The following is a 13079-nucleotide window of genomic DNA, read 5'->3' as shown; positions in this document are numbered from 1 at the left end:
AACTTGTTTAGGAATCAAAGAAAATGTGGACACAGGGTAATTTTAGACTTCAACCACATTACAGACCCCACTAGAATTATTCTGAACAATTTCAATCCTCTCTGCTCTTAGTGGCACAGAGAATAAACAACTTCATCACGCTATGTTGGGCTTCTTGTAAAAGAGACTTTAAAATATAAACGCACTGTACTCAACTCTCTATGGACACACTGAAGCTCAAGTTGCCACTGGTTAGTACATTTTTTATTTTACTTGCCAAATTTTTTTCATGAAATGCAAAACAATGCAAATGAAAAAATTCGACATAAATATATATATCAGGTAGATCTAACAGTAGTTAGATACAAATTAGGTAGATTAGGTACTGAAATTGAATAAAATAATAAAAATAACACTAGTCTTCACTTTATAAATTAAATATAGTTACAAAAGTTATTCAGTCAAGAACACTGAGTGTTTTTTTTGTTGCAGTGAATCTGTTGTTTGATTAAAATTAAAAACACACGCAGCAGCAGGAATATTAGGCTTCTGTCACTTTACGAGCTAATGCACTGATCCAATATACTGATACTATTACACGTGCATTATCTTTCTCGTGTTCATGTTCACTTAAGACTGACTATGTTTTCAAGGATACTTGCCAAGAAGGGCACTCTGACATAATTTTGTGTGAAATTTCCATTCAAGAAAACAAGAAAGAGAGCTCAATTCAGGCTTAAGGTGCTGTCAGACGCGGAAAGAAAGAGTTTGCCCAGGAAGAGTTATCTTTCGCGGATTCTTGCGCTTGAATGTTTAAATTGGCAAGGCTTAAAAATGCATGCAAATGATAAAGTTTCATGACAGTGACAGTTATTTCAACGAGCCCTGCATGTGCTCTCTCCTTCTCTCAGGGTGAGTGCGCGTGTGTGAGAGAAAGCGACAGAGGGCGCTCTCAGCCAAGCGATGGTCCGTAAAGCTCAGCAGGCACTAAAGTGATATCTGCACTAAACTTATTTTTTGCCTCTAACTCAATTACAGGTGACTGCAATCGTACAATTTACTAGCCATTGGCTAATAAACATTTTTTTGTCACCTCTCATGAAATTTGGTTCCATATGTGAGTGATTTACTCGCATTGTAGAGGGTTGGTATTCTAAAAGCAGGACTACATGTCACAAAATTGTAGATGCAATGCAGATGTAAAACCAATAGAATATACAACTGCTTGCACTGCTCATAAGCAGCTTTGAAAAATATTGCACACAGTGACCTCTCTTTACCTGATTGAGCATTTGTGTATGATGCAAGGTTATGGTAATAAACAATAATCCACATCTGCAAACCACAGGATGCAACAGATGCACCTTATAAACTATTGTAAATAACTGTTCTAAATGACATCACCATTCATGCTACCATTGGTTCACCACATTCTCCTGTTTTCAGCCACAAAAATGTCACTCTGCATGTTTATATGGATCTCATTCTTTCCCTTTTGTTTGGGTATTGAACATGAGGTCAACCTCAAATGCAATTGTTTTGCTTTGTGTCATTGTGACAAAAGATTTCCTGTTTCCATCTCAGCTCAGATCTGGATTCTGGAAAAGAGTAATTATCGTTGATGTCATGTGTTGTCTCTCTTGACAACTTTTAATGAATTAGTAAACTTCTGTCATCATTTACTCACTCTTATATCATTCTACATCCCATTTTGGTAAACATCTTCCCAAAAAACTTCTCTCTGGTCAACCTGTGGCAAAGGGTATGAGGTTCAGTTGCAAAGACCTCTATCTGCAGTGAGTTATAGCATGGTCTTGAGAGAGGGGCCTCCTAAAAGCACATGCTTTGATGGACAGAGATGAAGGGGCAAAGAATGTAACGCTCACACTCACTACTCATCTCTTTTGTACTCTCTTTTTTCCTTACACGCACGTGCATAGACACACACTTGCATACCTAGAAGAAGGCACAATTGATCAATTAAAAGGCCACTCCAATGGAAATAGGCAGGAAATAATGAAATGACATTGGGAGAGGTGAAGAGGTGAAACTGACAGAAAAATAAAGAAATAAATAAGACTTAGAGAGAGAAAAATAGGGTTGTTCTTTCATAGTAAGCCTTTAAAGCCAGAGCAGGTATCATAAAACATTTCCAATGGGATTTTTAATGGCAGTGAAGGCGAAATAGAGGGCGAAATAGAGGGCAGAATAACCATTACAGCATACCGGTCCGGTGTGACACTTGCAGGTCATTCTCAAGAATGGAATCAGAGCGGAATTAAATAGGACTGTTTGGACATACTGTAAATCTGTTTTTATAACTGGATACACTGACAAAGTGAGCTACTCTGTAATTGGCAAGGGTAAAGGGGGAAATAAGAAGGAAGAAAAATAGAAAGAGGGGGAAGAACACTTGTAAGGTTCGTTAGGTTCAGCTACTGACTCTTTTCACAAGATCCCATTTGTCACCCCCACCTGCTGTTGGCCCTAATTGCAGCCAGTTTACAGTCAACACACACACACGCACAGCTCCTAACAAGCAAATTTATGGTTATGCACATGCCTCTCGTATGCACAAGTGTCTATTTATGACCCAAAGTAAGAGTTACTTTACAAGATCACACAGTTTCTACAACCTATAAACTTGCCTCCTTTTTCCAAAGGCATTAATCAAGACAGTTTACCACTCAGTGGCAGGCTGAGGAATTCTTAATTTGTCACTGAGGCATTAAGGAGCCACTGACCTCAGTCACTTCAAATATCTAACCATTACTCATTGCCACTGAAAGTGAAAAACGGACATGAGGTCAGCATAACAACGCAATGTCTCAATAACCAAGATGCCTTGTTTAGAAACCTTCACATGTCTGTCTTTCTGGAACAAACCAAAATCTTCACTTTAATCTGATCTAGTTTAAAAAACTGAGGTGAACCCAATTGACTCTGAACCTTTTTGTCCCTTGAGATTCAGAGGCATCTGCACTTTTTGGCCAAGAGATCCTGGAGCAGAGCACACCAGGAGTTGAGCAACCATCCGCCTTTATCTGAAAAAGGACTTTGAAGTAACTGGGTTCAAATGATTTTTTCAGCAGTACATGAGGAGACCAATCATGCATTTTGTATTTATGTAACGCATTTAAAGTAATGTCATTTAAATGAACACAGTTGTTGTATTTCAGGCTGATAACATAGGGGTGTGCGACATGTATCATCTAAGACAATATCGTAATTGTTGTTTTAAGACACTACATTGCCAATATTGTCTGTTTTTGCTCTATTTGTCAACGAAAATAGTTCCAAACAAAGCCGCAACGACTAACTCATTAAGGCTTTTCACCACCAACTGCCGTAATTTAGTTCGATATTTGAATTTTAACAAAAGTAAAAATAATATTGTTCAATATTCAAAATATTATTTTTTAAACATTAATCTCAAAGCAATATTCATGCAATTGTAATTGCAGTGTAAATACATCTAAATGCTGCTCTTGATGCAACATCTGTTCCACTTCTGATTTAGTTGATACTGATTTCATTTAATTTGTAACAGCCTATACTAGAGTGTCATATTATTGTACATCTAATGTTAGAAAAAATTGCCATTGTAATAGTAAAAATTCCCCTGGAAATCAAGTTAAGGTGGCAAATTTCTCCCCTTAAAGTTAATTTCTGTCACTGCTGTGAACTACCCACTGCACAGAATATGAAGAATATAAAATGCTTTGAGAGCCAGCTGTTCACGACAAGCCTAAATCAGTCAAGGTACCAGTACAAAAACACTTAGCAAAATAACATCTAATTATCGCATTTGACAAAATCCTAGAAAATATAAAAAAATATTACCAAATAACAACATTGTATGAATGACAGGCACACGGGCATTGACACAAATTTCATGATTCGATTCGATTCACAAACTTGTGAATTAATTTAATTTTGATTTTAATTCAGGCCTATCAAGTACAGTACATGGGAAATTTCCTCAAGGAAAAAAATATATTTCAACTAATGCTGTAAATAGAAAGCAAAAACAGACAATATTGGCAATATAGTGTCTTAAAACAACAACTATGATATTGTCTTAGATGATAATACACGCACACCCATACAGTATGTTATCAGACTGAAATACATCACTTTAATATTAAAGGTTAAAATTAACTACTTACATTTAAATTAATAATACATAATACATTTAATAAAACATAAGGAAGTTTTTTATAAACTCTCGGGAGTTCATTTTTCTAGCTGACTAATGAGTTTTGAATGGCTTTTAAACATTACGTGACATTGTTTATAAGCTGTTTTTTTGACGTCTTTCGGCGGTTGAAACAATGATTGAGTGATTGCATGTGACATGACATGAATTCGGTAAGTTGGACTGTATCTTTCAGCATATTACCTCCATGTTCATTCATGTTTATTTTGTGCTGTAACTAGTAAAGCGGAAAAAAGATGATCCATTCATGTTCGCTTCAAGCTGCCTTTGCGTTGCAACTAAGGCGCTACATCGTTCTGTCACGCCACATTAAAGAGTGCCAAAATGGTATTTATTGTTAGAATTTTGTAACAGAATTGCCAGAATTTGAAAACTGAGACTTCATATAATAGATAACAAAGCACAAAGCTAATTGGATGGCAGGAGCACTACAAAGTTTTGTTCATCCATCAGCTGAAAACAGTAGACTCAAAGATTGATTCTTGGAATTTAAAAATCGATATAGGTTCTTCAAAATGAGAATCGATTAAAATCGAGAAATCTGTATTTTTAACCCAGCCCTTGTGCTTGTTACTGTAAGTGTAAAGCATGCATAAGCACAAGGCATACTTGTTCTGAATATGAATGATGTGGCTTGGATCTTTTGACCTACCAAACACCTAAGCCACCTTTACAACCACAACACCCTAGCATCATGGCATTTTAGCATAAATGGCAAAAGTCATTGCATTTTCTTCAGAAAACGTAAAAATCTAGCCTAGTTGCAATTTGCATTTAACAGTATACATCAGATAACCAGATGATGCCATGATCTCAACAGTCCAGGTCCAGCATGAGATCAGTGGCCTAAATCGGGCCCTTTTCTTATTAAACTATGCTGATGATACAGTCCAGTCCAGCTAGGATTAAGCAGGATGACTTTATACAAAACAGTTAGGCAAAATCAAACTATGAAAGAAATGAAAAGGGCTGATAAGTCTAACTAATATAACATACTCTATAAACCCGAGGAACAAACACTCAAGAGTAAAAAGGTGGTTGGGGTTTAGGACAAAGTCATTAGTTTCACACTTCATAGAACACCGAGTACTTGGAGTGATAAAACCACACTAAAATCTTTTTCCAGATTGTTTGCTGAAGCCCAGGTTGGCTCTGCACTGCAGCAGAAATAAAAGGTCCCTGAAGCCAAACATGCATTACATCTCTTCTGACTTCATTGCTGGCTCTAAGATATCGAAGCAGGTAGGAAACCAGCACCAGGAGTTTTATTGTGATAAGAAAAATAATGATAAAGGGACAGAGGGGTGAGAGGAGAAAATCTAAAACAAAAGGAGAGACATGGCCATGTGGCATGGAGGTTTGGATAGTGAGAGAGTGATGAGGCATGAAAAATGAGGAATAAGAAAATTATGAGGCCTGGGAGAGCACTGATCCCTTCATCTTGGATTTGTGAGATGGGATGTTCACCCTGTGTCTGGTGTGTGGTATGGAAGAGATCAGAGATACAAATGAAGAAAGAGGAACGAAGGAGGAGATACAAAGTGTAAGATTAAAAGTAGAAGAAGAAGGGGCAAACAGTATCGGAGCACAATGCAGACTAGCTCAGTGGCCACACAACATTTACAAAGAAGGGTTGAAAGTGAAACTGTGCTACTCAGCTGAATAATATCTATGCATAGTGAATCAATTTACTTGCATAATCCAATGAAAGCATGGTTATACATCAGTTCGGGCAGAAATAGTCTGGGACAAAACAGATGTGTCACAATATTGGATCTGTGCATTAGACCGTGAAGTGTTAATGCAGCCAATGTATCTTGAGCATCTTTTTTTTTTAAAGAAATTATTTTATTCAGCAAGGATGCATTAAATTGATCAAAAGTGACAGTAAAGAAGACATTTACAATTTTACAAAAGGTTTATATTTAAAAATAAATGCTGTTCTTTAAAAAAAAAATTGTATTCATTTAAGAGAAAAAAACCGATATGCAGAAAATTCAGCGATCACCACAGGAATAAATTACATTTACATTTTAATATATTAAAATATAAACGTTATTTTGAACTAATAATATTTCACAGTATTACTGTTTTTACTGTATTTTTTGCTCAAATAAATGCAGTCTTGGTGAGCATAAGAGATGTTCAAAAACGGACAACAATAGTGTCGATTATTGCCAAAGCAACTGAGTGAAATAAGACTGATAACTCTGCAGTCCTGTGAAGCTTTATAAAGTGATACAGCCTCATGGGCGTAGCTGGACATCTGAGCTCGGGGGATCAGACCGAGCCAGTCGATTTGGTCAATCACCATTTTAATCGCATTTTAGCTTTTCGTACATTTAACTCCATTAAGCCAATAAAGGAGTGAAAAATTACAAACCCTCTGTTTTAAAACAGACATCCGTTAGCCTGTTATCCGCCAAAATGCAGAATTCATCATCATGTGACATTTGATACTGAAAATATAATTTATTTGTAACCATCCCCTCCCCCCACCCATGTACAACCCATGGCTAAATACAAAGATGTCTACAGCTAGAGATGTGTAAGATTGGTGAGCTGAAAGGATCGTGATATGCGCTTGGAAAATTCTAGAATCAAGACTTGGAGACATATTCGATTTCAGACTTGGAGAGGTATTAGACTGTAGAGTTGTTTACTGGAAGTCTGCCTGTCACCATGTCTGATGAATGTCTTCACTGCGGCCCTCCAGTCTTCCCATCTAATATATCATAACTACTGATGCGTTTCTCGATTTAAAACCAAATGCATGTTATTGCGAGCAAGACCGTAGCTGTCCCATGTGTGCAAATGCATGCACGATTATATGCATAAATATGAACAGACAAAACAACACATTCTGCTTTACAGAAACTAAATCTAGCGAGAGTACATTTTTATTGACTCTAGAGACCATATGGGGGTGTTATTGGTCACAGGGCTGCAGGGGGTGAAAAGGAGGGGGAAATAGACAGAGGGAGCAGGAGGAGGTCAAACACAAAAAAAAAACACGATTGCAACATTTCCTTACACAGTACCTAGCCAACATTTCCCAGATTCCTTCTACTTTCCTCTTTTCTGGAAGTTTTTTTTCCTTGGATAGATTTATGTTTGTATAGGGGCTTGCATGTGGAATCTGGGCCGTTCTGCTGAAGGTAAATATTTACGAGCCCTGATTTAAGGAAATAAAACAGGGTCTCTTCCTCAACTAGCCTTGACCTTTGACATATGACAACCGGTCCTTGTCACACCAGCTGAGATGCATTATGGTGCCTGGTGATGTATTACACTGGCTAGGTTAACCCATAATGTGACACTGGATAAAATGTCAGGTCATTATAGCACCACTGGAATGCTAGAGCCAAAAAAAACGCAACACACATCTTCACAAATGCCGTCATTTATCTTTTCTCTGTATCTGTTCATCCTGTTTTACTTTCAAGAAACAGTGGCAAGAGGTCAGTTGAGGCCAAAATGGCCTTTAGTCTTGTTATTAAGCACTGATTAGACATCAAGACTTTGCAGGCTTTCCAGGAAATTCTAATGATACTCATAGCATCTTTCTTTTTTTAAATCCCTACAGATCAACTAAAGATTAAAAACTTGACCTGTGGGAACAAATTTGATCCAGGCAATAACTTTCTCTCCACAGAAGCAAAACAGCACGTCCGGAAAAATACTGTGACTCAAAAACATGACCTTACCAGGGTCAGCTTATGGTCCTTTTGCTTTTTATGGTATGATATATTGCATTCATTATTAAAACAGCACCCAGATCAGACACAAAAAAACCCTGGCCTTCATTTTGTTTTTCCGGTGGCTTCCATAGAGAGAGCGAACCCCTTCTGGCCTGCTGTGAGTTTGTATTCTGTCATTAATTAAAGCATTCTGCTGTTTATTAACAGCCAGACAGAAGTTAATTGTGAGAAATGCTATTGCCCTAACAATATGTGATTGCAATTCACAACTAAGTTTATGGTCATTGTTATCACATCCAAAATAAATAGGACAAAGGAGAAGCACAATAAAACAGACAACAGAGAAAGATAAAACAGAGAAAGTCTCTTCTGCAAATTTGCCCTGCCTTCTAAATAAAGGAGCCAATTGGTCAAGTCATTGGGTGAGTCCCAATGCACGCACTTACACACTATTCTATGACGTTTTGCAGTATAAATAGTGTGAGTAGTGTGTACACACCGAAAATTCCAAAAACAAAAAGTGCACTTTAAATACCTGGATGATGCACTTAATTAACTGAAAAAACTAAGTAAGGAATGCTGGACACTTCTGTCACAGCTTTAATTACGTAGCGGAGGGGGAGAAGCTATCAGACTCCGATGCTGAATGACTTAATAACCATATAAAGTTCAGACACTACACGGTTGAGTACATAGTGTTTAAGTACATAGTGTATAAGTGCATAGTGTATTGTGCGTCATTTGGGACACAACTATTGCATCACTGCAGCTGCCGTTAGAAGCCCCGATTACTCCAAGGGACTGTAGGGTGTCCCATTCATTAAAGGGATAGTTCACCCAAAAATGAAAATTTTATGTTTATCTGCTTACCCCCAGCGCATCCAAGATGTAGGTGACTTTGTTTCTTCAGTAGAACACAAATGATGATTTTTAACTCCAACCGTTGCCTTCTGTTAGTCTTGTAATGTGGGTCAATGGAAACTTCTTTTATAAGAGTAAATAAAACATGCATAGACAAATCCAAATTAAACCCTGTGGCTCGTGACGACACACTGATGTCCTAAGACACGAAACGATCGGTTTGGGCGAGAAACCGAACAGTATTTATATCATCTTTTACCTCTAATACACCACTATGTCCAACTGCGTTCAGCACTCGCTTAGTGAGGTCTGATCGCGCTCTGACAACGGCAGTCTCGCACGTATACTTCAATGAGTGCCCACATTATAAGACTGACAGACGGCAACGGTTGGAGTTAAAAATCATCATTTGTGTTCTACTGAAGAAACAAAGTCACCTACATCTTGGATGCGCTGGGGGTAAGCAGATAAACATCAAATTTTCATTTTTGGGTGAACTATCCCTTTAATTTAGGTTTCAGAAGGGTGCTCGCGAGCACCCCCTTTGCGGCCACTATGCACCCTCAATGCGCACTTCCGCTGAACCCGCAAGTTTGTGAGCTACGCAGAGAACTTTACCCGGCAGACAAAGCGGCATTAGACTTCAAGGCATTTACACATGACATCTCATGGGGATTGAGTGTCTCTGCTGAGAAAGAGAACGAAATACAGCTGCAAAACGACAAAGTGGGAAAGCAAGCAAGCAATAAAAACATCTGTTGAAAGGTTAGCCCTCCATCATATAAAATCTCTAGTTCACCCTGTGTTTGTACATCTAACACTTTCCTGCCACCTCATTCCTCAGTTTAATTAGTCAGTTTATTATTTTAGAACTGTCTCAATATGAGCTCTTTTTTACCACAGCATGAAAAATAGCTTTAATAGGACTACATTTCATAAACGTAAACAAAAATAGATCTTAATTCAAATGAAGCATTGCTTTTTCTTCAAGCAGTTTTATGAGGTGGGCAAAAAGTAGGGTTGCCAGATTAAGATGAAGTTATGTAAACTGCAAAAAAGTGTTGACATAGCATATTATGTGGTATACTGCAGTGCACAAAGAGTTGATTGTGAATGTGTTAAATCATGTATATGGTTTTCTTATGAAAGCTAAATGGGAGCTAAAGCACCACTTTGGCATTACGCTTCATTGTCCCATCTATTTGTATGCTGTTTTCTCTGTCACTATGGTTATTTGGTGGACATGTTTCTTTTACTTAATTTCAGGAGAGGAATTGGCATTCGATTCACATTTCAGCCTTACACATCCCTAAGCAAATTTATTGAGTAATAAACTGGACTTGTCTAAAGGAACTCATTCCATTCCTTCAAAACTTTTAATCTGAGATGGAAAACCAAACTTTGCATACAGATCACGCCCCTTACCTGTGCACTCATGTTGAAGTCCTTTTCCATAGTATCCCCTCTCACACACACAATCGTACTGTCCTGTGTGTGTACCGCATTTACAGCTGGCCATTATGTCACAACAGTTCTTTCCTTCTTCACACAATGATGAACACTGGGACGGATCTTCCTGAATATAACTTCCAGTTGGTAGATCTGGAAGAGAAAATAGCATTGAATATCAGACTTTGCACTATTCTCTGACGCAAAAGAAAATAATTTATTAGCTTAAAAAATAATTTTGGCCTTACAATGCATCCAATCCTACCATTCTAACTGAAGTCCAAGCTGCTCTGGAAAAGTGAACATGTGTTTCAGTATTGGCATCTTCTGCATTACTAACTATAAAAACCTTCACTTTGGCTGGAGCATTTTGTCTCCCTAAATACAAACAAATGCACTGCTCCAGATGTTGGCATACACAGACAGGCTATGCAGCTGGAGGAGTCTGCACAATCTTGAACAAAGAATACGACAGACATGATATCTCTAAGGGAGGTGAGAACAAACAATGCCACAGGTTTAGTCAGGCCTGCCCTTGCCCAAAGCTAATGAGTGATTCAGAAAAGTTCTTTGTTTTATATCTCTCTGGGTTCAGCGTAGGTGGGTGATATCATTGTGAAGAAAGGGGTCTTTTGAGTTCATGTGGCTGACTGTGCTCAGAGCTCTGTGATAAGAAGAATCTGCAATAGCCAGACAGCCAAAGGAAATAATAACGCTGAAGTATTTTCGTACCAGTTTTCTTTTACACTGGGATTAACAAGGGCTCATATTTGTCAAGCTCAAGAAAAATGAGATGGATTGGCCTTCACTTTGACTTTACAAACATTCACCATGGTAACCATAGTTTCTGTTTTAATATCACAGCTACTATTATTACTAACAGATTGGTATAAGTCACCACTGACATCCAAATAAAGTTTTGAATATGAGTATGACTCATATTCTATTAATTTGCCATGCATGATAACTATAGTATTTAGTGAAAAACTATTATAAAGATTAGTTTTATATAGATTTTATATAAAATAGTACCATAGAGTACTTTATAGCCTTAAAGGGATAGTTCACCCAAAAATGAAAATTTGATGACACGAGACGATCGGTTTGTGCAAGAAACTGAACAGTATTTATATAATTTTTTACCTCTAATACACCATTATGTCTAACTGCCTTGAGCATCTGGTTGGTGAGGTCTGAATGCACTCTAACGCCGGAAGTGATCTCTCGTACTCATTGACGTATACACGCGAGAAATCACTTCCGGCATCAGAACGCATTTTCAGACCTCACACACTGGATGCTAGTGGTGTATTAGAGGTAAAAAATTATATAAATACTGTTCGGTTTCTCACACAAACCGATCGTTTCGTGTCTTAGGACATCAATGTGTCGTCACGAGCCACAGGGTTTAATTTGGATTTGTCTGTGCATGGTTTTTTTTGACTCTTATAGATGGAGTTCCCATTGACATGCATCATAAGACTGACAGCCCGCAACGGTTGGAGTTAAAAATCATCATTTGTGTTCTTCTGAAGAAACAAAGTCACCTACATCTTGGATGCCCTGGGGGTAAGCAGATAAACATCAAATTTTCATTTCTGGGTGAACTATCCCTTTAAGTTCTCACGCTTACCCTTTGGTTTAGGCTACATTTTGACAAGTGTTTTAGCTCCTCACTTTTGATGGTTGTGCTAAAGTAATACAGTGTGAAAGGCAGGGGTGCTAAAATGTGACCGTGAGTTGTGTAGAAAAAGAAAATAACATGCCTATGCCAAAATATTTATACATTTATACAGTCGCAGAAACCTTGACGCTGGTTTAGTATAAATACCTGAGGTAAAATGTACATCAGCGACATCAAACTTGTTACCTGGGGACTTTATATGCAAATAAGAGCGAAGAAACCCAGAACCCAGAAGGAATCGTAAAACAAGATAACCTAGAAATAGTTTTCTCAAGGTTAATGATGACCATATGTTAACATTTTCAGGTCCTATTCTTTGAATATGACTTTGGTCTTTTTGGACTTTATGACAAGGTCGCCTTTGGCTTGCTTAGTTGGGGACACTTGACATTTGACATTTGATAATCAACAGTGCTTGATCTGTACCAGTTATCAATGTAAAGCTGCTTTGACACAATCTACATTGTAAAAAGCGCTATATAAATAAAGTTGACTTGACTTGACTATTCTGAGTTCTCACCTTCATGAAGGGCGCGCCGAGCCAGCGCTTCAAATTCAGCGAAGTTGTGCACTAAGTAGCAGTGCTGATCCTTGGGGTGCGAGGCCATGTCGTGGAGCTCGCGGATGTTTCCCTGCCAGATGCCCAGCGTAAAAATCTCCACACCCCTCTCCCTCAGCGCTGCTGCCACCGGCCGCGGGTCTCCGCCGTTTGAGTAACCGTCAGTGATAAGGAAAATCACCTTCGTGGCGTTCTCCCGCGACTGCCTCAGGATTTGCTGTGAGTTCAAAGACAGAAAGTAAAATGTTGACCCAGTGTGTATCCCCACCATAGTAAAACACGCATATAGTACAATGTATTCCATGCTATGATTTATTTACATTTTATTTTGATAATTCAGTATAGATTATGACATACACAACAATTTAATAATGTCACGATTGAGTTACAAATGATTAAAAATATTGAATATGATTCGACTGTGTGAAGAACAGGTCGATATTTCTCTTTGTGTTGGAGAACCGGGTCATTCCGATACATGAACAAATCGTGCAGAGCAGACTGCTATGTGTGAACTGGATCAACAGATTAATTTAAAGGTGCCCTAGAATCAGAATTTGAATTTACCTCGGCATAGTTGAATAACAAGAGTTCATTACATGGAAAAGACATACATTGAGTTTCAAA

At 38.0% G+C, this 13079-nt stretch overlaps 1 protein-coding gene across 3 annotated transcripts in view; it reads right to left on the bottom strand.

Annotated features, from left to right (window-relative positions):
* svep1 (sushi, von Willebrand factor type A, EGF and pentraxin domain containing 1) overlaps window positions 1-13079 on the bottom strand; it is a 93197-nt gene that overhangs the window by 56120 nt on the left and 23998 nt on the right. For all 3 annotated transcript variants that reach the window (XM_048183900.1, XM_048183899.1, XM_048183901.1), the window contains exons 2-3: window positions 12414-12669; window positions 10186-10362 (exon numbers count right to left, since the gene is read on the bottom strand). In XM_048183900.1, the coding sequence (XP_048039857.1) occupies window positions 10186-10362; window positions 12414-12669 (433 nt within the window). The remainder of the gene's footprint in view (window positions 1-10185; window positions 10363-12413; window positions 12670-13079) is intronic.

Source organism: Megalobrama amblycephala, linkage group LG3 (genome assembly GCF_018812025.1).
Source record: "Megalobrama amblycephala isolate DHTTF-2021 linkage group LG3, ASM1881202v1, whole genome shotgun sequence".
In the NCBI taxonomy this organism is placed as follows: Eukaryota; Metazoa; Chordata; class Actinopteri; order Cypriniformes; family Xenocyprididae; genus Megalobrama; species Megalobrama amblycephala.
This window is presented reverse-complemented; position numbering and strand designations above follow the sequence as displayed.